This window comes from Aspergillus versicolor (genome assembly GCF_001890125.1).
Source record: "Aspergillus versicolor CBS 583.65 unplaced genomic scaffold ASPVEscaffold_1, whole genome shotgun sequence".
NCBI lineage: Eukaryota > Fungi > Ascomycota > Eurotiomycetes > Eurotiales > Aspergillaceae > Aspergillus > Aspergillus versicolor.
The window spans coordinates 3,173,708-3,198,335 of NW_024467524.1; the positions used below are offsets into that span (position 1 = coordinate 3,173,708).

The 24,628-nt window shown below is 51.6% G+C and overlaps 11 protein-coding genes across 11 annotated transcripts; 7 read left to right on the forward strand and 4 right to left on the reverse strand.

Moving 5' to 3' along the window:
* Positions 1-111: 111 nt before the first annotated feature.
* ASPVEDRAFT_49078 (DUF3176 domain-containing protein) lies at positions 112-1,856 on the forward strand (the record flags this gene model as incomplete). The annotated part of the gene is made up of 2 exons (XM_040814115.1): positions 112-718; positions 772-1,856. 2 exons carry the CDS (start codon positions 112-114, stop codon positions 1,854-1,856), a joined length of 1,692 nt encoding a protein of 563 aa, XP_040662768.1.
* Positions 1,857-2,146: 290 nt separating this feature from the next.
* ASPVEDRAFT_122154 (uncharacterized protein) lies at positions 2,147-3,810 on the reverse strand (the record flags this gene model as incomplete). Its single annotated transcript, XM_040805956.1, has 5 exons — positions 2,147-2,285; positions 2,341-2,926; positions 2,976-3,448; positions 3,511-3,702; positions 3,749-3,810. 5 exons carry the CDS (start codon positions 3,808-3,810, stop codon positions 2,147-2,149), a joined length of 1,452 nt encoding a protein of 483 aa, XP_040662769.1.
* Positions 3,811-4,434: 624 nt separating this feature from the next.
* On the reverse strand, positions 4,435-6,706 carry ASPVEDRAFT_49080 (Kelch motif domain protein; the record flags this gene model as incomplete). Its single annotated transcript, XM_040814116.1, has 3 exons — positions 4,435-6,266; positions 6,332-6,418; positions 6,487-6,706. The coding sequence occupies 3 exons, from the start codon at positions 6,704-6,706 to the stop codon at positions 4,435-4,437; spliced, it is 2,139 nt and encodes a 712-aa protein (XP_040662770.1).
* Positions 6,707-7,509: 803 nt separating this feature from the next.
* Positions 7,510-9,378, forward strand: ASPVEDRAFT_122190 (WD40 repeat domain-containing protein; the record flags this gene model as incomplete). Its single annotated transcript, XM_040805959.1, has 1 exon — positions 7,510-9,378. The coding sequence occupies one exon, from the start codon at positions 7,510-7,512 to the stop codon at positions 9,376-9,378; it is 1,869 nt and encodes a 622-aa protein (XP_040662771.1).
* A 239-nt stretch (positions 9,379-9,617) lies between these two features.
* ASPVEDRAFT_49082 (glutathione S-transferase family protein) lies at positions 9,618-10,576 on the reverse strand (the record flags this gene model as incomplete). The annotated part of the gene is made up of 3 exons (XM_040814117.1): positions 9,618-9,723; positions 9,787-10,133; positions 10,235-10,576. The coding sequence occupies 3 exons, from the start codon at positions 10,574-10,576 to the stop codon at positions 9,618-9,620; spliced, it is 795 nt and encodes a 264-aa protein (XP_040662772.1).
* ASPVEDRAFT_264698 (uncharacterized protein) lies at positions 10,331-11,216 on the forward strand. The gene has a single exon (XM_040809912.1). The coding sequence runs from the start codon at positions 10,560-10,562 to the stop codon at positions 11,091-11,093; it is 534 nt and encodes a 177-aa protein (XP_040662773.1). The 5' UTR covers positions 10,331-10,559; the 3' UTR covers positions 11,094-11,216.
* A 122-nt stretch (positions 11,217-11,338) lies between these two features.
* ASPVEDRAFT_49083 (transcription initiation factor IIA large subunit) lies at positions 11,339-13,103 on the forward strand (the record flags this gene model as incomplete). Its single annotated transcript, XM_040814118.1, has 4 exons — positions 11,339-11,356; positions 11,472-11,585; positions 11,931-13,006; positions 13,064-13,103. 4 exons carry the CDS (start codon positions 11,339-11,341, stop codon positions 13,101-13,103), a joined length of 1,248 nt encoding a protein of 415 aa, XP_040662774.1.
* A 1,551-nt stretch (positions 13,104-14,654) lies between these two features.
* On the reverse strand, positions 14,655-16,470 carry ASPVEDRAFT_78756 (zinc-coordinating transcription factor SFP1; the record flags this gene model as incomplete). The annotated part of the gene is made up of 3 exons (XM_040816598.1): positions 14,655-14,969; positions 15,029-16,073; positions 16,133-16,470. The coding sequence occupies 3 exons, from the start codon at positions 16,468-16,470 to the stop codon at positions 14,655-14,657; spliced, it is 1,698 nt and encodes a 565-aa protein (XP_040662775.1).
* A 1,991-nt stretch (positions 16,471-18,461) lies between these two features.
* On the forward strand, positions 18,462-21,271 carry dus3 (tRNA dihydrouridine synthase DUS3). Its single transcript, XM_040809913.1, has 2 exons — positions 18,462-19,054; positions 19,109-21,271. The coding sequence occupies exons 1-2, from the start codon at positions 18,864-18,866 to the stop codon at positions 21,000-21,002; spliced, it is 2,085 nt and encodes a 694-aa protein (XP_040662776.1). The 5' UTR covers positions 18,462-18,863; the 3' UTR covers positions 21,003-21,271.
* Positions 21,272-21,399: 128 nt separating this feature from the next.
* Positions 21,400-23,044, forward strand: ASPVEDRAFT_58811 (putative BAP31 domain protein). The gene is made up of 4 exons (XM_040815437.1): positions 21,400-21,674; positions 21,810-21,944; positions 21,999-22,102; positions 22,165-23,044. Exons 1-4 carry the CDS (start codon positions 21,654-21,656, stop codon positions 22,550-22,552), a joined length of 648 nt encoding a protein of 215 aa, XP_040662777.1. The 5' UTR covers positions 21,400-21,653; the 3' UTR covers positions 22,553-23,044.
* A 221-nt stretch (positions 23,045-23,265) lies between these two features.
* ASPVEDRAFT_36395 (uncharacterized protein) lies at positions 23,266-24,318 on the forward strand. Its single transcript, XM_040811206.1, has one exon. It carries the CDS (start codon positions 23,601-23,603, stop codon positions 23,841-23,843), a length of 243 nt encoding a protein of 80 aa, XP_040662778.1. The 5' UTR covers positions 23,266-23,600; the 3' UTR covers positions 23,844-24,318.
* The last annotated feature ends 310 nt before the right edge of the window (positions 24,319-24,628 follow it).

A 24,628-nucleotide genomic window follows, 5' to 3' on the forward strand; every position in this document is an offset into this window, starting at 1 on the left:
AGATGCAGCCTGCTCAGCCTCGCTGGGATCTGCATGGGCCGCCCGTTCTCCGTATATCAAGTCTTCCCAACCTAACCTTTCGGTGCAAAATGGACTACCCGATAAGTCAACATGTCTGAAGACCAGCCAAGGCCGTTTACCTACGAGGCGGCTTACAGCTCCGAGATCGACTTTGAGCGATCGAAGGCGTCCTCCACAGGGTATCGGCGCTATCCAGTGTATGCCCTCCATGAATGGAGCTTGGAAGCCCTCAGCTCGGTCCTAGCCCTGGGCGCCCTCGCGGGAATTGCCGCTATCTTCGGCCACATGGACAACAAGCCCTACTCTGCCTGGACGCCCTCGATCTCGCTCAACGCGACCGTTTCCATCTTGACCACGGCCTGCACCGCACTGCTGATGTCCAGTGTCAGCGAGTTCATCGGTCAGCTCAAATGGCTTCACTTCAAGGGCAATCGTCACAAGCTTTCGCACTTTGAGAAGTATGACTCGGCGAGTCGTGGCCTTTGGGGGTCAATCACGTTTCTTGCTACCATGAGGCCGAGTATAGCCAGTATTGGTGCCTTTGTCACGATATTGCGCATCTCTTTCCCGTCATTCACCCAGCAGGTCGTCCAGCTAGAGCAGAGAAATATCACCACTCCTGATGATAACGTTACTTTTGGATTCGCGCATGAATACTCGCATGATGTGCTCGGTCAGCTGGCAAATGCCGGTATTGGTATGCACCTCGTCTACCAACTTAGCGTCGAGTACAGACTAACATTCTTCCAGCCGGCATCCCACAGGATCCCAGCATGCAGTCCGCCATCGTCCAAGGCCTCTACGGGATCGAAACCCCCGCAACATTCAACTGCCCCGGCGCATGTCAATGGACCGGGTCATACATGTCCCTCGGCTTCAAGAGCTCCTGCAACAATGTCACACAGGCGACACTGCAGACCCAAGCATGCAACGGCACGCAGTCGAACAACGTCTGCAACATGACCACCCCCGGCGGCCTGACCGTCACCACCCGCTATGTCAACACAGACTCGGCCACCAACTACTTCATGAACGCGACATCACTCATAACTGAGCGTCAAAAAGCCCGCCTCGCTGCCCTGCCTGATATCACCCGGTTCGCGCTCTACAGGGCCTCCCCTGACGCGAACTTCACGCCCCTAAACGTCAACGTCACTGAGTGCGTTCTCTCACTTACAGCGTACGAATATACCGACGCCAAAGCGAACGGTAGCGACTTCGCCTTTGGCACGGTCCGCGAGGTCGATTTCGGCTCAAACAGGGATATCTGGAAGGACGGAGGCAACGCGCCCCCGCTGGGCTTGGTATACACGAACGCCACCAAGGACGCAGACACCAACACCGACATCCCCGCGCTGAATATATCGCACGCAGGCCTCTTCGCAATCGAGAACTTCTTCCAGTCCGACGCCATCGTTTCTGAATGGGTTGCGGGGAATTTCCAGAACAACAAGTTCGGGCTCGCCGCTGCGCTGTCGGGGGATGTGGATATTGATGCACGCTTCAAGAAGATGGCGGCCAGTATGACGGATTATGTGCGGCGGGGCCCGAATGCGCGCGCTGCGGGTGGGGAGCGCGTCGAGAGTGTGCCATTTGTGTCCATCCGATGGGAGTATTTTATTGCGCCGATTGTGACGGAGGCTTTGGGGGTTGTGTTGGCGGTTTTGACGATCTTCAGTAATCGGAAGAGTCGCGATGTTCCGTTGTGGAAGTCTTCGGCTCTGGCGGTGTTGGCTTGTCGGGTTGATAAGGGGGATGGTGAGCTGCAGAGTGAGGTGAAGGATATTAAAAAGATCGAGGAGGAGGCTGAGAATACCGAGGTACGGTTGCAGTAGAAAGGCTTAGAAACGGTTAATGAATTATGATATTAAAAAGCCATGCTGGTTGAACCAGGTGGTTGATGAAGACAAAGAGTTCTAATCAAGAGGCGGAATTTCATGGCCTCGATCTCGTAGTATTGTTGTGAAGCAGGCATCATCACCAAACATCTTATCAATATCCAGTAAAGAAAACATTCCGGAAAGTCTTTTATTTACTAACGAAGAACGATACATGGTCGGAAAATCAACATTTATTCCATGTCCTTGCCAATCTAGAGCCCACTATCGACACAAATGAAACAATCTCACGCCTTCTGGATATACTTTGCAAAGATCTCTGGCATGGCTTTGGCACTCGCCTTGGGGTATCTCTTCTGATCATTCTCATAGTCAACGAACGTAACTCCAAACCGGGTCTCATAGCCCTCGGCCCATTCAAAGTTACTACATTGGTCAGCATATATCAACCGGAAATTAAATCAAATGGAAAGGAACTTACTCCATCAAACTCCAAGCCATATAAGCCCGAACATTAACCCCATCAACCGCATACGCCTCCGCCATCGCCCGCACATACCCCTCAAAATACTCCACCCGGAAGTCATCCTTCAGCAGCTGCTCCAGCGGCATATCGTTCTCCCCCTTCAGCGACGTCCCGTTCTCGGTGACATAGATCTTCGGCCGTCCGTACCGGTCACTCAGCCACTTGAGCAGTTTTCTGAATCCAATCGGCGACGGTCGAAGCCAGGGCGACTGCGTCTCGGGGCCAACCCACTCGCCTGCTTTGTTTTGAAGAAGCAGCTCCAGATTCCCGGCCACGTCCGTGGGTTCTGCTGGGCCGGTCTTGGCCCGGATAAAGTTCGCGCAGTAGTGGTTCATCCCGTAGAAGTCGTTACTGCCTTTGACCAAGGCAACTTCTTCGGGTGTCCATTCAGGCAGCCGGCTGCCGAGCTGGGCTACCATGCTATCTGGGTAGCGTCCGAAGTAGATGGGGTCTGCGAACCAGGATATGGCGAACTCGATCTTGCGTGGTGCGGCAGCGACATCGGCTGGGTTTGAAGGGTCCCAGGGTTCGGCCCAGTCGCCTGACTTTGTTAGTTCAAGCTCATCCTAGCACAAATTAAGGAAGAGTACCGTTAAGGGTGATCCCGATTTCACCACCGTCACGCTCCTTGAATTCTTCGCGGTAGATCTTCACGGCAGTGCCGTGCGCAACAAGTAGGTTGTGTCCGACAATCCAAGGCTCCGTGGAACCATCACCCTCCGGGTTCTTGTTCCTGTCACTGGTCCTGCCAGGAGCGAACTGACCAACATTGTATCCGAGCACACTGCTGCACCAAGGCTCGTTGAAAGTAATCCAGTATTTCACCTTGTGGCTGAGGGCATTGAAGATGACACGGGCGTAGTTGGCGTAATCGGCGACGAACTCTTCTTTGTTCAACAGACCGCCGTACCGCTTGTCCAGCTCATCGGGGAGATCCCAGTGGAAAAGAGTGACGAGCGGTATGATTCCGGCTGCAAGGAGGTCGTCGACGAATTTGACGTAGAACTGGAGACCCTTTTCGTTGATGGGGTCGTTGCGGCCTCCGAGGGGGATGACGCGAGACCTGTGGAAAGTAGAACGATCAGAACATGAGAACAACGACAGAAAAATGCAGGCAAAAATCACCATGAGATAGAGAATCGATAGGCCGGAGCCTTGCACTCCTTCAACAAGGCAATGTCTTCATGGGTGCGGTGGTATGAATCGCAGGCGACATCGCCATTTGCCCCGCCTGCAATCTTTCCTGGTTTCTTGCAGAAGGTGTCCCAGATCGAGGGCCCACGACCGTCTTCATCGACCGCGCCTTCGATTTGGTAGCTGTCTCTCATAAGCCAATGGCCAGTTTCTGGAGCGGAGGTGTTACCTGGCAGTAGCAAACCCCCAGAGAAAATCGGGAGGAAGATGTGGGGAATCTATGGAGCCCATGGTGCTAGAGGTCACTGCGAGATTTCTGCGGGGAATTTTTTGGAAGTAAGCTGACAATGGATGAAATAAACAAACACCAGCGCAGCGGCGGGAGAAGCATAAAGCATCTGAACTACGGGAATATTTAAACCACCATCGGCTTTGCCTCGCTTTCCCGGTCGGTCAAGGAGCCCTCCGCGAGCGATGAGGCAGCCGACGGCGGCGGAGAGCCCGAGCTGGATCAGGCGGGGTGAAACTGGGCCATTGACCCGATGCTCGTCGTTGTGGGACGATGATGGTGGATGCGGTGCCTGTCAAACGACTGCGGCGGCTGGGCGGCCCGTTCGCCGTGTCCAAAACGGAATGGCCAGCATGGCGGATGAATGCCCTAAGGCGAGCTGGAAAAATAACAAGACAAATCTTATATTGCCTCATGAGATGACACTAGATACGTGCAGTCGTGCAATCGTCCTGCTTGTTGGTAAATTCTCGCTCGGATCCCCCAACTCCACCTAGATTGAATTGGATCGAACAGTCAAAACTCCAGAAAACTCCTCCCTCTCAGAAATGCAATGCAGAAGTCAAAAACATGAAACAAAAAGAACGGCGTAGGCGCTTGGCACCCGAACTCCTCCAGGGGCTGCCTCATAGGTCCTCCACCCCATCCATCTCATCCGCTTCAGCCTCGTCCACATCCAGGGCAACGCCATTGAGCGTCAGCTGCGACCGCTTCGGATCACGACCATTGCCCAGTCCCTCCTCTGCGCCAAGATTTCCGACAAGCTCCAGTTCTGGCCCCGCGATAATCCGACCCTCCATGTCCACCACTTCACATAGGTCGATCAGCCTCTGTCTGCTGAGAGATTTGAAACCATCGGTTCGAACAACCCGTCCCCAGTGATTAAGACAGAACTGCGCCGCTCGCCTCATCAGCCACTCGTCATTGGTTCGTCCCGCCCGGTCCCATATGATTGCCGCATTTTCCACCTCTAGCTCGCGCCCCAGGCGGTTGACGCAGAGGAGGCGTAAGCGGGGAAGGTCATATAGGTTCGCCATTACGAGCATCCCCGCTACATCAATAATATCGGCGCAGTATTCAGGATGGCCAGCGATGCTATCCGTGTACAGATAGTAGAGAAATGCACGCACAACCGAGTAGGGCTCGGGGATATGCATCCGGTTGGTGTGATACTCTGCCATTTGAGCTGAATACAGTCGCTTAAAATGCGGCCATCTCAGCTGCAGGATCAGCTTGTGCACGTGGATCGGGGGAGATGTAGCTGCATTAGCGGGGAGGTAGGCTGGCGTCGACTGTGCCAATGATCCGTCTTGAAACCCATCGTCAGCGTAAACAAAGTCATCTGAGTTGGCCGTAATCGTAAAATCAGCCCCACTGCCTGACTCTGGCCGTTGGTCAAAGGCGGTTGATAAATCCGCTCCTAGGCCAGATAGGGGTCCACTATGTGTCCGTCCAGATACTACTGCTCTTCGAGGGTCGGGAGACAGGGCCGACATCTCGTTTCCCAGCAACCCATACCTTTCCAGATCTATGGACAGGACCTCGGACATGTGATTCTCGTCTCCGTTTCCAGGGGTGGCACCAGTATCCAGGTTGCATCCGAGCAACCATGCCTTGGTGCCACTTGCATTTACTGTAAGGTAGTGCCATCGATAGCCGGACCGGAAAAGCTCCTGTCCATCGGCTAGTCTCTGCCATCGCAGCGAGTCCAGTTCCAGGGATGAAAGATTGCAATCGTAAACGCGCGTCATTTCAGATGGAGTGACAAGATCGAGTAAGACGCCAGATGCGAAAGCCTGGAAATGGGTACCGGAATACAGGGACGGAACATTAGGTCCTGATTTGAACTGGAGGCAAGAGACAGGGCCTGGGGCAATGGACTTCCTTCGACTGGCGTTGCGGACCTGTACACTTGCGGAGTTTGCAGCATAGCTCCCGGAGCGACTAGGAATCTGTTGAGCTGTGTGGTTGTAAATTGTATTGTCTGGACCGTGAGCTATCCTGCCAATTCTTGTGGGGGGGTCCATGGTACCTTGTATATCCTGCAATCCAAGAGCGGGAATGGCCTGTAAATCCAGCCACCAGATGTCTGTAGATCGCTCCATATCTGGATCCAGTCCGCCAAAGGTCCAAAGGCGGCCGCCCCAAATCCAGGCCAGATGGTCAAAGCGAGGGGTGAATTTCCATGATCGAGACCAAGTCCAGGTTTTGAGATCCAAATAGGCCATATCGTCAAGAATGCCACTGTTTTCCGAGCCTCCTAGAACGAACAGCTTATCCTCGTGGATGACGGCGGCATGGCGGGCTCTTCCTCGGGGGATTTGTCCACGGACTTCTGGTTGTGTCCAGGTAGAAGTAGTAACGTCGAAGACGACCACGTCCGATAGGTATACACCGTGCTCATTTTCTCCGCCGAATACTACCAACTTGTCTCCTTGGTAGAGGCTCGCAGTGTGGCCTAATAAAGAAGTGCTATTAGTTTTCACCCGGCAGTTTATCGTGATAAATTGATGTTCGACGTACCCATGCGGACACCTGGAATATCACCATAGTTGTCTACCAAATCCCACCGGAGCGTATTCAAATCTAATCGCAGAACGTGGTTGTACACTGCAGCAAGTGCACCAAGTTAGCCGGCACGATTTCAATTCAATAGACAAAACCAGGGGTTTATGAACCTTCATCAGTGTACTGATCAAACCCGCCGAAGGCGTAGATATGATCATTGCTGCAATAAGTCACCGAGGCATTAACCAGACATGCTGGGATATGACCTTGGACCTTACGAATGTTGGGCCGAGAATCGACACTGCCTCGGTGACGGCCATTCGAGCTTGCTGTCATCAAGAATGCGCTCTGGGGCGACGCAGACTGCTGCGCGGGGGTAGTGGCAGCCATCAAGCATGGGATGGCGGGGAATCGGAGAAAAGTGGGTCTGGATGTAATCTAGGATAGTCGGTCGGCGGAAGGGGAGGATTGTACAAGAGCTGGATCGGTTATTCACTGGCTCAATATCGCTGTCGCATGAGTGTCGTTGACGGCTCAGTATTGGAGTTGATGGCAGGCTGGTGTTCGACAGGCCATCACTGGGCCGAGGCGCGGCGTTGGAGGTGGATCGGCGAGGCGGGAGTAATACAGTGAGCGTGAGGTCAAAAAGGCACGCCTAGGTATGAGAGAGTAGCGCAATAAATAATTTACCCATCACCTCCACTGTCAATGTGAATTTTGTGTGAATGCAATCTGAGTTGCAAGTGTCAGTGTCAACCGGAGACGGCTCGGAAGTCGGAGAGAAAAGAGGACCAGACGTGCCAAGCCCGATCGGCGCCCAAAAAGGGAAGAGCCGCAGGTCAGGTGTGGGCTAGCCGTGTTTGGACTAGCGCGGGCTGTACCTCCAGTAACGGTTGCCATGGGAGAAACTGAGAACTATACGGAGAGCTGGTATTTATTCCCCTGGCTGGATTTCTGCCCTCATCTCTCTTCTCTTCCCCATCCATCTCCTTCTTCCTTTCCTCTTGCTGATACCTGCTATACTCTGCATTTGTTATAACCTCGATTGGTTATCACTGCATCGCATATTGCTGCATCTTAGCTGTCTCTTGTCTTTGGTACTGTCCGCCGCACGGTTGACTTGGCCACGGCAACTGAAGCTTCAAAAGTCCTTGCTATTTCTGTTTCAGCGTTTTTAGCTCGATAATTTTAGCATGTCTACTCCTCTGGTATCTACACCAGTGAAGACCCATCATGGGATCTTCTCAACAAAAATGGCTGGCGGCCGCATGCCCCTCACACCATCCCCGCGCGGACGGAGGGACAGCGTCGCCTCCAACAACTCCTCCCCTTTCACTCCTCCTCCGCAAGAATCCGCAACGACTAAAGAGCAAGGACGCTCTGTCTATGGTGGCAACCTTTCCTCATATTTTGCGAAATCCTCCAAGCCTGTCGCTCGCACATCTCGGGCCTACCGCGAGTCCCCCAAGTCCAACATTGCCCGCACACGCAAGTCCCCCAAGCACCTCGAGCTGGGGGTCTCAGAGTGGTCTTTGACTGGAACGGGTCCCTCGTCCAACCAAACACCATCAAAGGAGCGCCTGCGGAAAGAGGCTGCTCCCAGTCGCCCACGGGCAGGCAAGACTACAGTCCGAATTTCACACAACGCTGGGGATCGGTTCATCCCAAACCGCACTGCGAGTGAAGGCCTTATAACCGCAGGTACTGCGAAGCCTGAAGAGAATCAGAGGCCGAAGACCAGTGGCAGTGATAAGGGTTCAAGTGTGCTTGCTAGTGCGGCGAGCGCCTTTGACATTGGTGGCCGTGGGACCGACGAAGACCTCACTGCAGCTTTGGAAAACCTTGGCCTGGAGGATGAAGAGAGCTCGAGTTCATACACAAAGCCGGCCCCTGATGCCGTCGCCTATGAATCGTCATTAGCCAATGCCTGTGGGGTAAACTTGAACACTCGAATCCTCGCCTTCAAGCCACCGCCTCCTGAGTCGTCCAAGCCAATTGATCTGCGAGCTCAATACAACCGCCCCCTCAAACCCAACAAGTCCAACTCGGCTCAGTTCCGCCGCAGAGTCCAAACTGCTCCCGAGCGTGTTCTTGATGCTCCTGGTCTTCTTGATGACTACTACCTCAACCTGTTGGATTGGAGTTCCGGAAACCAGGTTGCAATTGGCCTAGAGCGGAATGTATACGTATGGTCTGCCGAGTCAGGGACTGTCAGCTGTCTTCTGGAGTCCTCTCCTGATACCTATATCAGCAGTGTCAAGTGGAGTGGCGACGGTGCCTACGTCGGCGTCGGTCTGGGTACTGGTGAGGTGCAGATCTGGGATGTTGAGGAGGGCACCAAGCTCCGCAGCATGTTCGGACATGAGTCTCGCGTTGGTGTCATGGGCTGGTCCAAGCACACCCTCTCGACCGGTGCGCGCAGTGGTCTCGTCTATAACCACGATGTCCGCATTGCACAGCACAAGGTGGCCGAGCTTGTTTCCCACACCTCCGAGGTCTGCGGTCTCGAGTGGAGGTCCGACGGTGCTCAGCTTGCCACGGGTGGTAACGACAACCTAGTCAACATCTGGGATGCCCGCTCGCTAAGCGCCCCCAAGTTCACCAAAACCAACCACCGCGCCGCTGTCAAGGCTCTCAGTTGGTGCCCCTGGCAGCTCAACCTCCTCGCCACCGGTGGTGGTTCCTACGACCGTCACATCCACTTCTGGAACACCACGACCGGTGCCCGCACCAACAGCATCGACACCGGCTCCCAGGTCACCAGCCTGCGATGGAGCAACCACTACCGCGAGATTGTCAGCTCTAGCGGTTTCCCTGACAACTCTCTCAGTATCTGGAGCTACCCAACTCTAGTCCGCAATGTCGAGATCCCCGCTCACGAGACCCGTGTTCTGCACAGCAGTCTCAGCCCCGATGGCCAGCTTCTCGCCACTGCCGCGGCCGACGAGAGCTTGAAGTTCTGGAAGGTCTTTGAGCGCAAGGCTGGAACCAGCGCTGCGGCATCTCGCGAGGGCGGCGTCGGAAACAAGGCGCAAATGACCAAGTCGATGACCATTCGGTAACTTGGTCCGACCTAATTCTAATGTATAGGTATCTGGCATACCTTACTACTTGGTTCTCTTTCTTCATTTTACTACTTTTAGTATTTTGGGCGGCTTTTGGCTTAAGGAGTTTGACACCACAAGCAGGCGTTGTATTTAGGTTGTTGTATATTGCATGTTAGAAGTTTCAAATCCACATCCTATTCTCTCGATTGACTCCTTTGCATTGCAGTAAATACGTGAGGTTGTTGTTTAACCCTTTACTCATCCCACAACTCATAGTCTGGGAAGTACTCGTCATGAATCCTTCTTGCATACTCCCTCATAACAGGGAATCCCATCACCAACTCTCTCGCCTTCGGGCCACTAAATAAGATTAGTATCTTCACCAATGGATTCCAGAATCCAAAACAAGCAAAGGAAACATACGCAGTACATATCAGAGCCGAAATCACAAACCCAAACACCGTCGTATCGGCCTCCGTCGGCTCCTCACCACCAAGCACCCAGAACGGCCGGCCCGCATCCCCCTCCTGTCCTTGGTGTTGAGTCTGCTTCGCCTTCGACGCGACAAGCAGGTCATTCACAGCGTTCCACGCCTCAACGCGGAACTCCTGGATCTCATCCGCGGAATAACGCCCTGTACCTTGGCCGTGCAGAGTCTGGACCATGCTGCGATGGATAAACATGCCGAGGATGACCCGGATAGGATACGGGACTGCGCCTAAGACGTGGTCGCGCATTGTGTAATAGTTTTCTGTCCATCTTTCGCGGGTCTAGATTCGGCAAGTACTGGCGTGTTAGCATAGAATTACTTCTCCGGAGTACTACTACTACAAGTAGTCCAGGATAACGTGAAAATCGGTCAGGTCAGTACATTATAAAAATAAGCCTTATCCTCCAAAAGCGCACGAATCGCCAGGTCGTTCGCTTTCAGCTCGGGTGCCAACTCCCCATTGAGCTCTGGAAGGGTGTTGCTCTCGACGAGGTGTTTGATGATGAGCGTTGAGTCGCCGATGCTTGTCCTGGGGTTGGCTTCGTTTCCCTCCGTGATTTCGATGTAGGGGATTTTGCCCTTTGGTGCGGTTTTAGGATTTCCTGCGGCTGTTTTGTAGGGGATGTTGGAGAAGCGCAGGCGAGCTTCGACTTTGGTTACAAAGGGGGACCAGACATAGCGGCCTGGCTCGAGCCAGCCCCGGTAAATGGTGATGGTCGACATGTTGGATGAGATGGTCTACGAAGTTTGCAATGGTTTACGAATTTCGCGAGTCGATGGGACTCGGGGGATTATAGCTAGATCTTATAGGCACCAATACCCCGAAGGCTTCCATTTGGGCCCCAGTCATCTTGGAATTAATTTTTTACAGAACAGCCCCATTTTGCGTGCATTAAATGACAAGTTCTGCACTAATTTGAATAGACAGCGGAGGAAATGTGAAGTGAAACTACAGCATCTGGTGCCGGCCTTACCCGCAACAAGTGAACCCATTGAATGCGGGCGATGGAAAGTATTTATAAGAAGTGGCGCTAGAGTGCTGAGTAAGCAGGGTAGAAGAGAGGCGGATTTCGCCCGGCCTCAGCGACCTCGCCTCTACCAACACCTCTCGCCATTTACCGTCCTCTTCCTTCCTTCCAACCGGTTCAGCACCACACATTTGGGGTTTTTTCTGTCAGATACACTTCGCTTTTGCCGGAGTGATACTGTCTACGAGCAAGTGCTAGTCCTGGGGGGATAAGATATAGTGATCATTTGGGAGTTCGTTCGCCGCATCCAAGCCCGAGATCGCCGACCGCTCAGACGAGAGGCTCTTCCGGCTGCGAGTCGAACAACCACCGCTTGAATAGGTTTCCAGGCTTGGTTTTGTCTTTCTTTTACGTTTTTTGTTAGAGAGTGAGCGAGAAAACAAATTCAGACACCCCCTTGCTGTCTTCTAAACCCGACAATAAACGGCTACAAATCTCCCTTCTTTGACGGCTCAGCATGTCGAATCAGCTGGTGGTGAGTGCCTTCTCAAGGCAACCCGACCCTGTCTGAACGGCAGGCCACGGTTGTTTCTGTCGATTCTGTCGACTGTCCTCTCCCTTCCTTCTTGCGGGGATGTCGGCTAAACCAGGGCGTCTTGCAGGGCACGGTGTTCGAGCGTGTCATCCAGGAGGTGTGCGATGCATCCCAAGTGGATTTTGAAGAAAGTGGCGTCGACCAGCAGACGCTTTTAGACTTGCGAAAGGTGAGAGGCTTCTTTTTTTCTTCCTCGATATGATGGAATGAGATACAACCCCTTGATGGAGCCTCAATCTGGGTGGAGGCGGGGGAGGCCGAGAGGTGTGGGAGGCGGTGTCAGACTCAGCGAGTGCTGGGGAAGCGCCTGCTTTTGAACTTCTTTTATAGCCGCCTCAGGCCGCCAAGCCACTCTCACCTCCCAGCGCATCTCCTTCCCCTCCGTCCAACTCTTCCTGTCACTATGACACGTCCTCTCTCGCATCACGCCGACCCGGGGTTTCTCTTTATATTTTTGTTTTAAAATTATCCTCCGTTATCGCATTTCTCCTCGGTCGCTAACTTCATTTTGCAGAGCTGGCAGAAGAAACTCTCGTCTCTGGGAGTCGCTCACTTCCCATGGGATCCTGCTCCCCCACAGGCTCCTGCACAGCCCCAGAACCAACAGGTCCTTCCTACAACAACAGTACCTTCCAACGCCCCTCGTCCCCAACAGCAACAACAAGCCCACCAACAGCAAAATGCTCCCTCGCAACAACAACAACAACAACCCCACCAACAACACCCTCAACTACAATATCCACAACATGCACCGCACCACCCTCAGTCTACCCCTCCCAATGGCCCGCCACTTCAAGCTCCCACTGCAGTCGGGGCTACCGGTAACAACCCACTAGGACATGCACCGCAGATCAAAACTGAACCAGGTCTGAATGGCCATCCTTCCTTACCTCCCATGGCCCATATGATGGGTGCTCCACCAAATACTCAATCCGCACGAGAACGCGCTACCAATCTGATTCAACAGAGATATGGCGCTGCTGCTGCCAACTCGGTCAGTCAGATGCAAGCCCAGTCACAGCAACCTCCTATGGGATTACCACGTCCTCCTAGTATGCAACAAATGCCCAACGGTCAAAATCCTCAGATCAAGCAAGAGCCAGGCTATCATCCTGTACCACATCCATTTGTAAGCAGCTCCCAAACGGACGGTGCTGCCGGCGATGCGCTCTCGGATTGGAAAGCAGAAGTTGCGCGGAGACGCGAAGCCGCTGAACGTGACGGTGGAGAGAATGACAGAGCCCTTCGGGACCATATCAAAGAGCGCATGCTGCAGTTCGAAGGAGGTGGTCTTATGATGCCTCTGGAGGAGCGCAAATCACTGCCAAAGTCTGTCAATGCTTCCGCGGGCCCATCTACAACGCCTAGGGCTCAGTTTGACGGCCCTGGGGGCGATGATACCAAGGAAGAAGACGATGAAGATGCCATCAACTCCGACCTCGACGACCCTGATGACCTAGTTGCTCAGGATGAGGACGATGATGACGCAGTTGGACAGGTTATGCTTTGCACATACGATAAAGTCCAACGGGTCAAGAACAAGTGGAAGTGCACCTTGAAGGATGGTATTCTAACCACAGGAGGCAAAGAGTATGTTTCATTAAGTCCCAATAATATACCTCTAATATCTGCTAACTTTCTAAACAGGTACGTCTTCCATAAAGGGCAGGGCGAATTTGAATGGTAAACCATATCTACTCCCGCCGTCCAGCTACCCTCATATCCAGCTCCCATTCATATCATACCCTATCGCACGTGTATAAATCTCTATCACACATCCAACCTTAAGTAGACTGGACCATCAAGAAAGCCAATCAAGAAAGCCAAACATTGCTTCACGTAATGAATTTTTGCGTCAAATCAGTTAACGAAATACGAAATACAAATACGAAACATTGACTCTAGATGTCTACATCAAATCCTAGTATTTCACTTTGGCAGTTTGTCACTTTATTTCCTTCTTGCTTTCGTCTATCCTTGTTTCTATTCCTCTTATTATCACTTTTTCTGTTTCCGGCAAGATTGGTGGGTGGCGCTTATGCAGGCGGGCGGTCGATTTCCATATGACGCCTTTTTTTGTATTAGAATATCCACATTTAAACTAAGCTAAACAAACAATTCACATATCTGACGTAAATTATGAATGCTATTCCATTGGTTGCCTATTTTAGGTGGTGGTGAGGCATATCTATATATCCAGTGGTATATATATCGTAGACTCAGGAATGACCGACCAGAGCTTGATTATTTGGCCCTTCTTGAGGAATTAAACTGTTTGGGGGAGTTTCTACACTTGTTTTATGCTTTACCGTCTACAATTGAATAACATCGGAAGTATCAGTTGAATGTAATAACCAGGAGAATCGCATTTTTTCAAAAACTTTTTTTTGTCTCTGTGACAGCCACGCCGAACCAGAACATAGCGAAAAACGGACAGTTGGGAATCGAGAAAAGCATGAAAACAACGAAAAAGTATCTATCGAAAGAACACCCATAATCAAACACGGACAGATACTAGCTTAGGAATCACCAACAACACCATGTAAAAACCCCATATTAACGAAGATGGCCACCGAAGAACACTCCAAGCAGGATAAGGTTAACCAGAAACCGTCTATCTACAGACAGAAACCGAGACACCAGGGGAGCCACTGATTTCCTTTATTTCCCGTATTTGCAATTTAGTCTCTTGTTGGAAGGACGAATTGGGAACACCGACCCCAAAATAATACTCACTCTAACCCCGCTGTCACTTCGTATGTTTTGGGAGGATACCGTTCCGCTAGTCACAATGGTGTATCAACCGTAGAACTTGGTTCCAGTGGCGGAATTCCACGCGAAGGACGGTATTGAAGGACATTATGCGGCGGGGAGAGACGCGGCGACACTATCAAGCATCTTTGAAGAAGCCACGGAATCGAGACGGAGCAGAGGTGAGCCAAAAAGAAAGAGTAAAAAAAGAAAAGAAAGACATAATGAGGAGTGAAAAAGCGAAGAAAAGGGATGAGAGACAAAATCAGAAATATCCGTTCTATGAGCACCGAACAAGCCGTTGTAGGTCTCCGAAGTCTTTGGGGTATCGTCAGGCCCAACAATCCAACCTGTTTCAAGATCTTCTGACGGGCATTCGTACCAAATTAACTCCAAACCACCAAGCCGGTCATTAAATCATATGTCGCGCAATAAGGCCGTAGAAATTCATAGAATCGAAATGAAGTGAGAAGGCGGAAGGACGAGCCTAAAGAAGACCTTCTTCACCAATGCCAGGTAAGCCTGCCCCGGCAACATTGATGTTTTGCCCTTGCATAACGCCACCGCCGTAGTTCAGGCTGCGTGCGGCAGCAAGTTGAAAATCGGGATTACATGGAGGGGAGTGCGATTTGTGGTATTTGAGCCCGTTGAGGTTCTTGTAACGCTTGCCGCAAACCTCGCATCGGTATGGCTTTTCTTTCTCCATGCCGAGTGTCCCGGGATATGGAGCGGATGTCTCTGGATTGACAATAGAAAACGTGCCATCCGCATTGTCGTGCAACTGTTGGTTGTTGTGACCATGCTAAATAGATCGTTAGCGACTAAACAAAGTGGTGCGAGGGATCTCCTGGTGTTACTTACAGCTTTGTGATATTTCAAACCATTCTGGTTCTTGTATGCCTTTTCGCAACCAATAACTGGGCATCGGTAGGGCTTTGGCTCCTCATTTGGAAGGATAGAAGTAGTATCAGGAACACCTGCGAGCATTTGCTGTTCGCGTATCCGCCTAGCAATATCGCTATTTGGACCATACTGCGCTCCACTGAGTTTGAAGTGGGCATTGGATTGGTTAATTCCGCCAGTGGGGCTAAAGAGTCGCTTTGCCGGCTCGTCAATACACAAATCCACCATGTCATTATTTCCGGTAAATCTCGAGAATTGCTGCTGGCCCTGCAGCATTGCATTTTGCATTGACAATTCTCCAAAGGGACCGATCATGCTGTCGTCGAGCTCTGCGGGTGTTCCTGGTGTTGACGAGTCTGGGGTTCCGCGGAACTGTGAGTTCTGAAGAGGATTTGGCATCAGAGTAGGGGTATTGACGGAGGAAACGGTGGGATTGTTTTGCAGGGAAAGAGGGCGACCAGAAGCGACGGGCGTTCCAGGCTGAGACCCTTTAAAGCCCTGATGGCTTGGAAGCATTGACAAGTTCAAATTAGGGACTTGACGGTTCGGTGATCCAAATCCTCCTTGGTTCGCATCTCTGGATTGGGGGTTGAAAAATTGAGCAGAAGCATCAACATCGTCCATAGCATCATCCATTTCCATGTCGTCAATAGTGTCCATATCTGAATGTTGCTGAGGGGTGTGAGTCTGGTTCATCTTTCGTTGCATGTCGATAGTCCTATCGGGCTGTAGACCTCGATTTTGGTTGTTGTTCTGTTGGCTTTGTTGTGACATCGTCGCGGCCGCGAGAGTTGCACGGGGATCGACCTGACTCGGGCGATGTCCAGACTTTGTTGCGTGGGCTTCTTCGTAGTGTTGTAGTAAATCATGGAGAGTAGGCAGAGTCACGCCACAGCAAGAAAAGTCGCGCATGAAATTTGCTTCGAGTTTCGGCAGATAAGATGACGAGTGGAATGATGGTGATTGGAAAGTAGTGAAAGGAGAGGTTCCGGCCATAATGATGCTACAGTGCGCTTCAGTTAGTATTCGACTAAGAGCTGAAAGATGAGAGTGACAACTTACTCATCGCGGATCCAACTGCCAACAGAGACACCACCCCAGCTCATTCCACCGACTAAGCTTCCAGCTAACGACTCCCGGCGCTGTTTATCCCGGTTGGAGCTGGACATCGAAATGGGCTTCGTACCGTTTCCCCATTGCGCAGTAGCTGCCCCGATGGAGTCTTTACGAGGGGCAGAAGCCTTGAACATACTGATTGGGACGTTGGCATGAGATATGCTGCCCGTACGTTCTGTGTTGCCCGCTCGCTGTAGAGCCGAGGTCAAGTTCGACGCCTGCTGCCCCGGAGGGGAGACAGAGGTCTGCCGAGTGGCAATATCGATGGGAGTAGTCGTACTCATCGTTATCGTATCACCTGTGAGAAGAAAAAATAAAGCCGAGCGAAAAGAAGAGAATATGGGTCGAGAGAGGGTGTATAAAAAGGAGGCAATGGAATCGGTGTTGGTCTCAGTGTTGGGTGTTATGAATGGCAAGGTTACAAGGACGAGGCCTTTTTACCTATCCGATCCGCGCAACAGCAAGCCAAAGCGGGAGGGAAGTTGCGACGAACGAACGGAGAGCAGGCTGGCGGGCGATAAGGATGTTCAGGTTGAATAGAGTAGTGAGAGGCGAAGAAGATGAGAGGAGGGCCGATGTCTCATCAGCACGCACTTGCTGGTAGCTGAGCAAAGTCCACCTTCCACCCTCGGATAACGTCCCGCTTGCAATGCGGAACTGTGACGAATTCGGGAGGTGGCGGGACGTATCAGATGGTCCGCCGAGTCTCAGTGACGGGTCGCGAGAGGAACGGAGAGAAGCAGCGCCGGCGAACGGGGGAAAGATGGGAAGACGAGATGGTAACACACCGGGCGCTTCTGCGATAGAGTGAAGGGAAGAAGTACGAGAGGCAAGGTGGTTGCTAACGGAAATTATTACGCTGGGTTGAGGTCGAGTCGAACCTAAGCAGAGATGGGGTAGCAGCGTAACTTTGATTTCATTGCTGATACGTAACTAATACCGTCACAACACAGCTTCCACCGCTCATTTTAGTAACACTCTCCCGGGTCTTCCAGGAGCTTCGCCTCCAACGTCCAGTTTAGTCAGGAGGTTGAACGAGTCTCTGGTAGCTTTGGGGTTGATTATAGATTGAACCTTCGCCCTGGCAACACGAGGAAGATCGGGCCTACGGGGGGCCGGCATGGACGATTACGTCGAGCAGACGTGCAGGCCGAGTAATGGTGTATACTCATGACGCTGACTCCCTCGAGTCTCCTCCAGAGGGTGGACCCATCTCATCTGCCTTACGCTTAGCCGGCCTCTAGTGTGCTTCCAGAAAGTCCTTCGCTCGCCAATAATACCGCCAGTCCGTCAAGCCAGCAGCCTGGGCGTATTATTAGGTAACGAATACTCGGCGTTTCATACACCTTCCCTCCTCGCCCAAAGGCCGCCGGACTCCCGCCGACGAATTTTTGGGTTCCAGTCTTCGAGAATTGTTCCTTTGTCGATACGTACTTGTGTTACTATTTATTATCTTAACGAGTTAACCGCGGGAGGGGTGCAGGATGTCGTGGCCCTTGATGATCCAGGGACCAGCAGTTGGCCCGCCCGACATTCTTCACCTGTGTTCTGCCGCTCCCCCACGGCTTATGAACACCGTTGGAGGGGCAAAAGTCCCCTAACCAATGCTTGGCTCGTATGCTCTCCTCGCATCTGGCATCCTCTCGGCTACCCCTCGATGGAAATATAGGTATCAATTTATAACACTACATTTTGATCTGGTCTTCGTTTATTGGCAAACTGCCCCTGAAACGATCACGCTGAGGGGATACCAGTACACCGTACGGGTCTTTCCGCTTTCCGAGCGTCTTGTATAGCACACATGACAGTCTTTACTCTTCTTGGGTTGATGAACAAGAACGACGATTCAGCAGAGTTGATCAAAAAACGCTCCTTACTTCCAATTGCCCGAGATCAGACTGGGTCTTAGGCGCGTGACTAGTTGATGGGGCAATTCTCCATCGATCTATCACCACTTGTCCCAAGTTTGGAAAACGCACGATGTGTCCTCGCTCCTCAGTTTACGCATAAAGCATTGGGCCCCGCTCCTCCATAGCATGTGTTGAAATAACTAACAAATTCCTTTTCGTAATTGGATCTTCCTGTAAAGAACGACGCCCGCAAGGTTAGAAGGCATGATAACCTCGTACCATGCCACTTGAGAGTCTGACTACAGGAACATGGATTGACCGTATCATACCATCATTAGGCCGACAAAGGGTTCCGCCGGGCCTGGGGAAAAGTGTTGTCTAACTCTTTGCTCAAAGCGCGAACTATATTAAAATTATGCAGTTATCACTTAGCGCGGTATAGGTACAACGATAGTCATGCTCCAAATCTACAACACCATGCCAACAAATTCAGCGACCTCCTTACCACCAATACTATCTCGGCCCTGAACCATGGTATTTTGAACTGTATTTCAACAAATCAGTACTCTGTTAATTGAATGTATTACACTTCCGGAGTACCGCGAACCGATCATGTTCCATCTCGCCACCTGCGCCACCTGCGCCACACTCATAGTGCAAACCATGCAAACTTCATGGGTATCTGTGGGGTCTAATCAAAAATTATCCGCGGGCATGTTACCAGGAACAGTGCGCAGATCTAAACTCTCGGGTTCGAATTGCTGCCGTCAATTATTACGGTCTCTCGTTGAGAAAACCAAAAGAAGCAAAATATTCACTGCTTCGATATGGATCCCACGGCACCCCAAAACGCCGAGGCTGAGGTACCAAAGCAACCCGTCTCAAACGGCAACGACCAGACCGAAGAACCACCTGCGAAGAAGGCTAGACTAGAGGAGCCTGCGCCTTCAGAGCAGCAGAATGGGAATGGACAGATCTCTGATAGTAGAAAGAGAGGCGAAGCGCCAGTCAAGGCAGAGTATGCTCCGAGCGAGGCCCTTGCGCTTGCACATCACGGCTAATCCAATCCAAGGTATCTCCTTCCGAAGCCCGAACAGGCCCAAGCAGTAGATTTGAACACCGACGACGCTGCGGAAGCAGCCGGACACCAAGATCGCGATGACGAAAAGAAAGGGAAGAAGAAGAATACTGGGCAGAACAAGAAGCGCACGTTTGGGAAATCAGAGGACGCAAAGGGACTGTGTGGTAGCAGAGCGCAGAGCCCGGAATTTTCGCCTAGTGAATGTTCATGGGGCGAGAAATGTCGGTTCGAGCATGATCTGCGCACATATCTGAAGGAACACAAGCGGGAGGATCTTACAACATTCAATAGCCTTTGTCCAGTCTGGGATGCTCGTGGAAAATGCGGCGCGGGTTGGAAGTGTCGCTTTGTTGGTTCCCATATGACCGAGCGCGAGACTGAGGATGGGCGGAAGGAGCTGTTATTGCTCGAGGACGAAGAGCGCAAGAAGAACGCCCAACCAACTGTTCCGTCCGCAGGAGAGGACGGTATGGTCAATACCGTTTCGGTGGATGAGAGAATGTCGCTTTCGAGACGACGTATCGGGTTGCCACGGTCCGAGAAATATGCCGATTGGATAGACGAAACATCGAAACAGCTTGAAAAGGACCTGCATGGACGATATAAGAACGGCGCCATTCCGGCTGAAGATGCCGAAGAGAAGGACAAGGAAGAGAAGGAAGAGAACCGGGCAAAGTACCGCGAGGCTCCCTTCATGCCATCCGAGAAAAGGCGGTTATACTTTGGGCCAGAAACCCCTGTTCTAGCGCCCCTAACTACACAGGGAAACCTGCCATTCAGAAGACTTTGTGTTGAACTTGGTGCGCAACTCACGTACTCGGAAATGGCTCTTAGTATGCCATTAGTCCAGGGCCAACGAGGAGAGTGGGCCTTGATGCGGGCACATGAATCGGAGGCCACGCCCCCAAAATACTCCCCACTCAATGGCATAGTGGAGGGCTATGACAACTCCAAAGACGTCAAATTCGGCGCACAGATAGCGGGAAACAAGCACCGATATGTTATGAAAGCTACGGAGGCGTTATCCAAGTTCACTCCGAATCTTCGCGTCATTGATCTGAACTGTGGATGCCCCATTGACCTCCTTTATCGAGAGGGTTCCGGCTCTGCGCTGCTTGAAACTCCGGCGAAGCTGGAGAAGATGCTTCGCGGGATGAACGCTGTCTCGCAGGAGATTCCAATTACAGTAAAAATTCGCACAGGAACAAAAGATAACAACCCCAATGCCCAAAAATTGGTGGAGCGTCTCGTTCTTGGGGGCCACGAGGCCAGCCTGCTTGACTGCGGCCCCTCTGGTGTTGCGGCAGTCACGCTCCACGGACGGAGTAGACAACAACGATACACAAGGGCGGCCAACTGGGAGTATATTTCAGAAACCGCCGCTCTCATCAAGCGTCTCAATGAAAAGTCAAATGAAATTACGGATACTATTCGCGAGCCCGAAGAACGGATGCGGCCGAATGGCGGAAAGACTTGGTTCTTAGGAAACGGCGACTGTTACTCTCATGAGGACTATAATGACCATATCAATCACGCCGGTGTAGACAGCGTCATGGTTGGTCGCGGTGCCCTGGTTAAGCCGTGGCTCTTTGAGGAAATCCAAACAGGCCAGTATCTCGACAAGTCAGCTTCTGAGCGACTGTCGTACGTCGAAAAGTTTGCCAGGTACGGTATGGATGTATGGGGTTCTGACGAGATTGGCATTGGCCTCACCCGTCGCTTCATGCTTGAATGGCTGAGCTTCACCTGTCGCTACCTGCCCATCGGGCTCCTCGAATATCTTCCCCCGAAGATCAACGACCGGCCCCCGAACTATCGAGGCAGGAATGATCTGGAGACCCTTATGGGTAGCAACAACTACAAGGATTGGATCAAGATCAGGTAAGTTCTCTTGTCCCACTGACGTGGCGAGTACTGGATTCTAATACCTGCACAGTGAGATGTTCCTTGGCCCCGCCCATAAAGACTTCAAATTCGAGCCCAAGCACAAATCCAACGCCTATGAGGCGGAGGGTTGATAGATATAGCATACGACTTATGTACATACACGCAAATATAGAATACAAATTTTAAAATATATCCATCCCACAATTCCGGCTCATAAATGTAACATTGCACACGTGCTTCTGGAGTGTTGACTGTTGTGAACTCCGGTGGTGTCTACTAACGAAGGACGAAGCAGGAACCAGCTTTCTTGGCGGGCGTTTCTGGGTACTGTCACGTGACCAGCCCAGCTCCGATGTTGATGACGTCTTCTCGCTGCTAAACTTGGAAAAAGACCACCTCGACTTCCCCCATCGTTCCGAACGGTCTTCTTTAAATATCGCCCGTTCTCTAAAGAGTTGCTTTGCCAAGTGCTCTTTAAAATTTCGAAATACTTCAAGCCTCGGTAGCCCACAATCTACTGGTTAGGCTTTTGTTTACTTTTCTGAACCCCCTCCTCACCTTTCTGTCCCCCCTCCTCACCTTTCTGTCTCAGCTTTTCAAGCAGCAGACGAAGCCCATCAACCCATCCGAGCGAGCAAATTCAAGCAAAATGACGCTCTACTACAGTCTTGTACGTATTTTGAAACGGATCTTTCTTCGTTTGCCCTCCTCGAGCAAAATAATTGGGATTTGCTGCAGCCTAGAGCATCCCACATTGGACCCCTGAGCTTTCAGGTCAATGAGTATTAACGTCCTTTGGCTGTAGGTCTTTGTTCTTCTCGTCCTCGAGATGGGCGTCTTCATGGGCCTGATCGTGCCCCTCCCCTTTTCCGTCAGGCGCAAGCTTTTCACCTTCGTCTCGGAAAGCCCGGTAATAGCGAAGTTGCAATATGGTCTGAGGGTAGGTTTTTCAACAATGCGTTTTTTGGATACCGGATAATAACGTATATTTCAGATCACATTTATCTTCATCCTCATTCTGTTCATTGACAGCGTCAACCGGGTGTACCGGGTACAGCTGGAGGTGTCCGCCTTCTCGAAGGAGGGTGGAAATGTGGGGTATGTACTCGAACAACTTGATATATGTCCCTAGTAGCTGCATGCGCTAATTGAAATGTTAGCAGAGGGGCCGCCCTCGGTACCGACCGCTCGGAAGTCCAAGCCCGCAAGTTCTACTCTCAGCGCAACATGTACCTCTGTGGATTCACTCTCTTCCTGTCTCTTATCCTCAACCGCACCTACACCATGATCCTTGAGACCCTCCGCCTTGAGGACCGTGTTAAGCTTCTCGAGGGCAACAAGCAGTCTGGCGGCAAGGACTCAGCCCGTCTCGCACAGGCTGGTGACATGGGCGAGATTGGACGCCTGAAGAAGGAGCTTGAGGCCAAGGAGCGTGATATCGAGACTCTGAAGAAGCAGACTGAGGGCCTCACTCGGGAATACCACAATCTCGGTGACCAGGTTGCGGGCAGCAAGAGCGAAGGTTCCGGTGAGAAGAAGGATCTGTAAACCTTCACTGTTGGCACGATCTCAGACAGTGGGGCCTCTTGGTTGACGTTGACTGGCGACATTAATTGTTGTTCGAACAACGCATGGAGAGGTCTCTGTCATGGTCAAAAGACTAGACTAAGCCTATCAGCTTTATGTCTTTCGGAATGTTGATTCTCGGACCATTTCAGTCCATGCCGCGGTACTTTGAAAGAAAATGTTTTGTTATCGCCTATTCTTGTACTTTGGTGCGAGGGGAGTTATGAGTGCGTACATAGGATGCACATATTGTTGATCATTCGGTGGAAGCATCCAATATCTAAATTACTACTCTACGAATAACGTTGTATGCAGTCCGGATTTCGAGTTTTTTGGGTCATTTCAGTTAAAAGTGTTCTACCTATCTAAACAACGCAGCCGCCAGCAGCTGCCAAAGTATATTAGACTTTTGTAGGTTATAACAGTTGCCCAATCGTGGCACTACTTCTCCCCTGAAACGTGGGATCCTGTTATCTAGACCGTATGGGGCAGGTTACCAAAGAAAAAGAAGCCCTATATGGGAAACTCAAATAGTAAGTACGGAGTCAGGATTTCGTCCTTTTCATCTTTGCTTCCACCTCACCCTCCAATTCAAGGTCCAAGCCATGTCAGTAGCTGTTTGCCTTTGAACTCTGCAGTTCGTTGCTTGCATAAAGACGTGGAGCAATACACAACATCTCAAGAAGCGGATATGCGCGTGGTTTATGTAGAGGCTACACTCCCATACTTATACTGTCGACAATCTTAAGAATAACCTATTTGTCTCGGAGGCTCTGCTCCAAGAAACTACCTTAGGATCCGCTGCCAACCTCAGATCTATAGTCCAGCTCTCATAGATAGTAGAGCCCAGGCCTGATCGCACCGTTGCTAGTGAAGCACTTGACATGGCTTGTTCACCGGGTCACGATAGAGACTGCCGTTACCATGTTAAGAAACCAAGAAACCAAGCAGCCCTGGCAGACTGGATACCAAAGTTGTTTGTTTACCGCACTCGACGGGGGTCATACGGATGCTCTTTCCCTTTTGCTCTATGGAGGTAGATGTTGGATGGGATAGCCCAGGTTACTGTGGTCCAGCGAGCCCGGCACAAAATGGCCACTTGAGACACCACTACGACACGGATGGATCACAATTCCACCTACCTAATAACCCAAACCGAGCCCCAACCAACTCCCCTGCCAGGCCGCTGCAATCAGCACACCAATGCGTGAGATACAAGGGTCAACGGCACAATACGCTGACCCAAGTCCAGGAAAGAGAGACATCGGAATGATAATCAACCCGGTTCCAAAATAATTATCGGGGCGGAGGACGCAGGCGCAGCGGGGAAGTAAGGGCGGGAATGCCCAGACCGGCGGAGTATCTTATCCTGGTCAGTGCAGGTAGTGCCGGGGGCGGAGTTGCGGCGTAGTATGTTGGTTGGATGCAAGGAGCAGTGTGTTGTTTCCAGTTCTGCAGGGATGGGGATGGGGTGGGGATACGGAATCGGGGGCACGATGTTCTTCTTGTGATGAGTGAGGAGGAATATCGTCTTCGTGAGGAGATGGATGGTGGTGATGGTGATAGCGGAAACTGAAGATTGGAGAATGCGGAGAGGAGGACGTGAGGGGGAGCTACTGCAGTGAAGGCTGAAGCAAATCAATGAGGGGAACAAGCAATGCGTGTGGGGAAGACTGAGCCAGAATCACGGGAGGCTTTCCGGTCCAGGGTCTCAGTTCCTCTCGCCCAGCACATTTATTCGCCGTTATGGAAGACGGCTTCTCCTCATCGCATGATCGCATCGACAGGTAGCCGAGACTCGGAACGGAGCTCTACGCGCCAAGGCAGATCAGGCGAGGCTTGGTGGGCGACTTTACTTGCTTTCCCGACTTCCTTACAAATCTGCCATTATGTTACGAATATTATCTGATTATCTCATTTCGTAGCCGATTGCCCAGACTGATCGTCTCTGACGTGGATAAGTCACAAGAGGACTTCTACACAGCCTGCGAGTCCTGGTGTAAGATAAGGTAAGGTAAGGTAAGGAGGACCTGGGGCGAGGGACGACTCAGCCAAGCG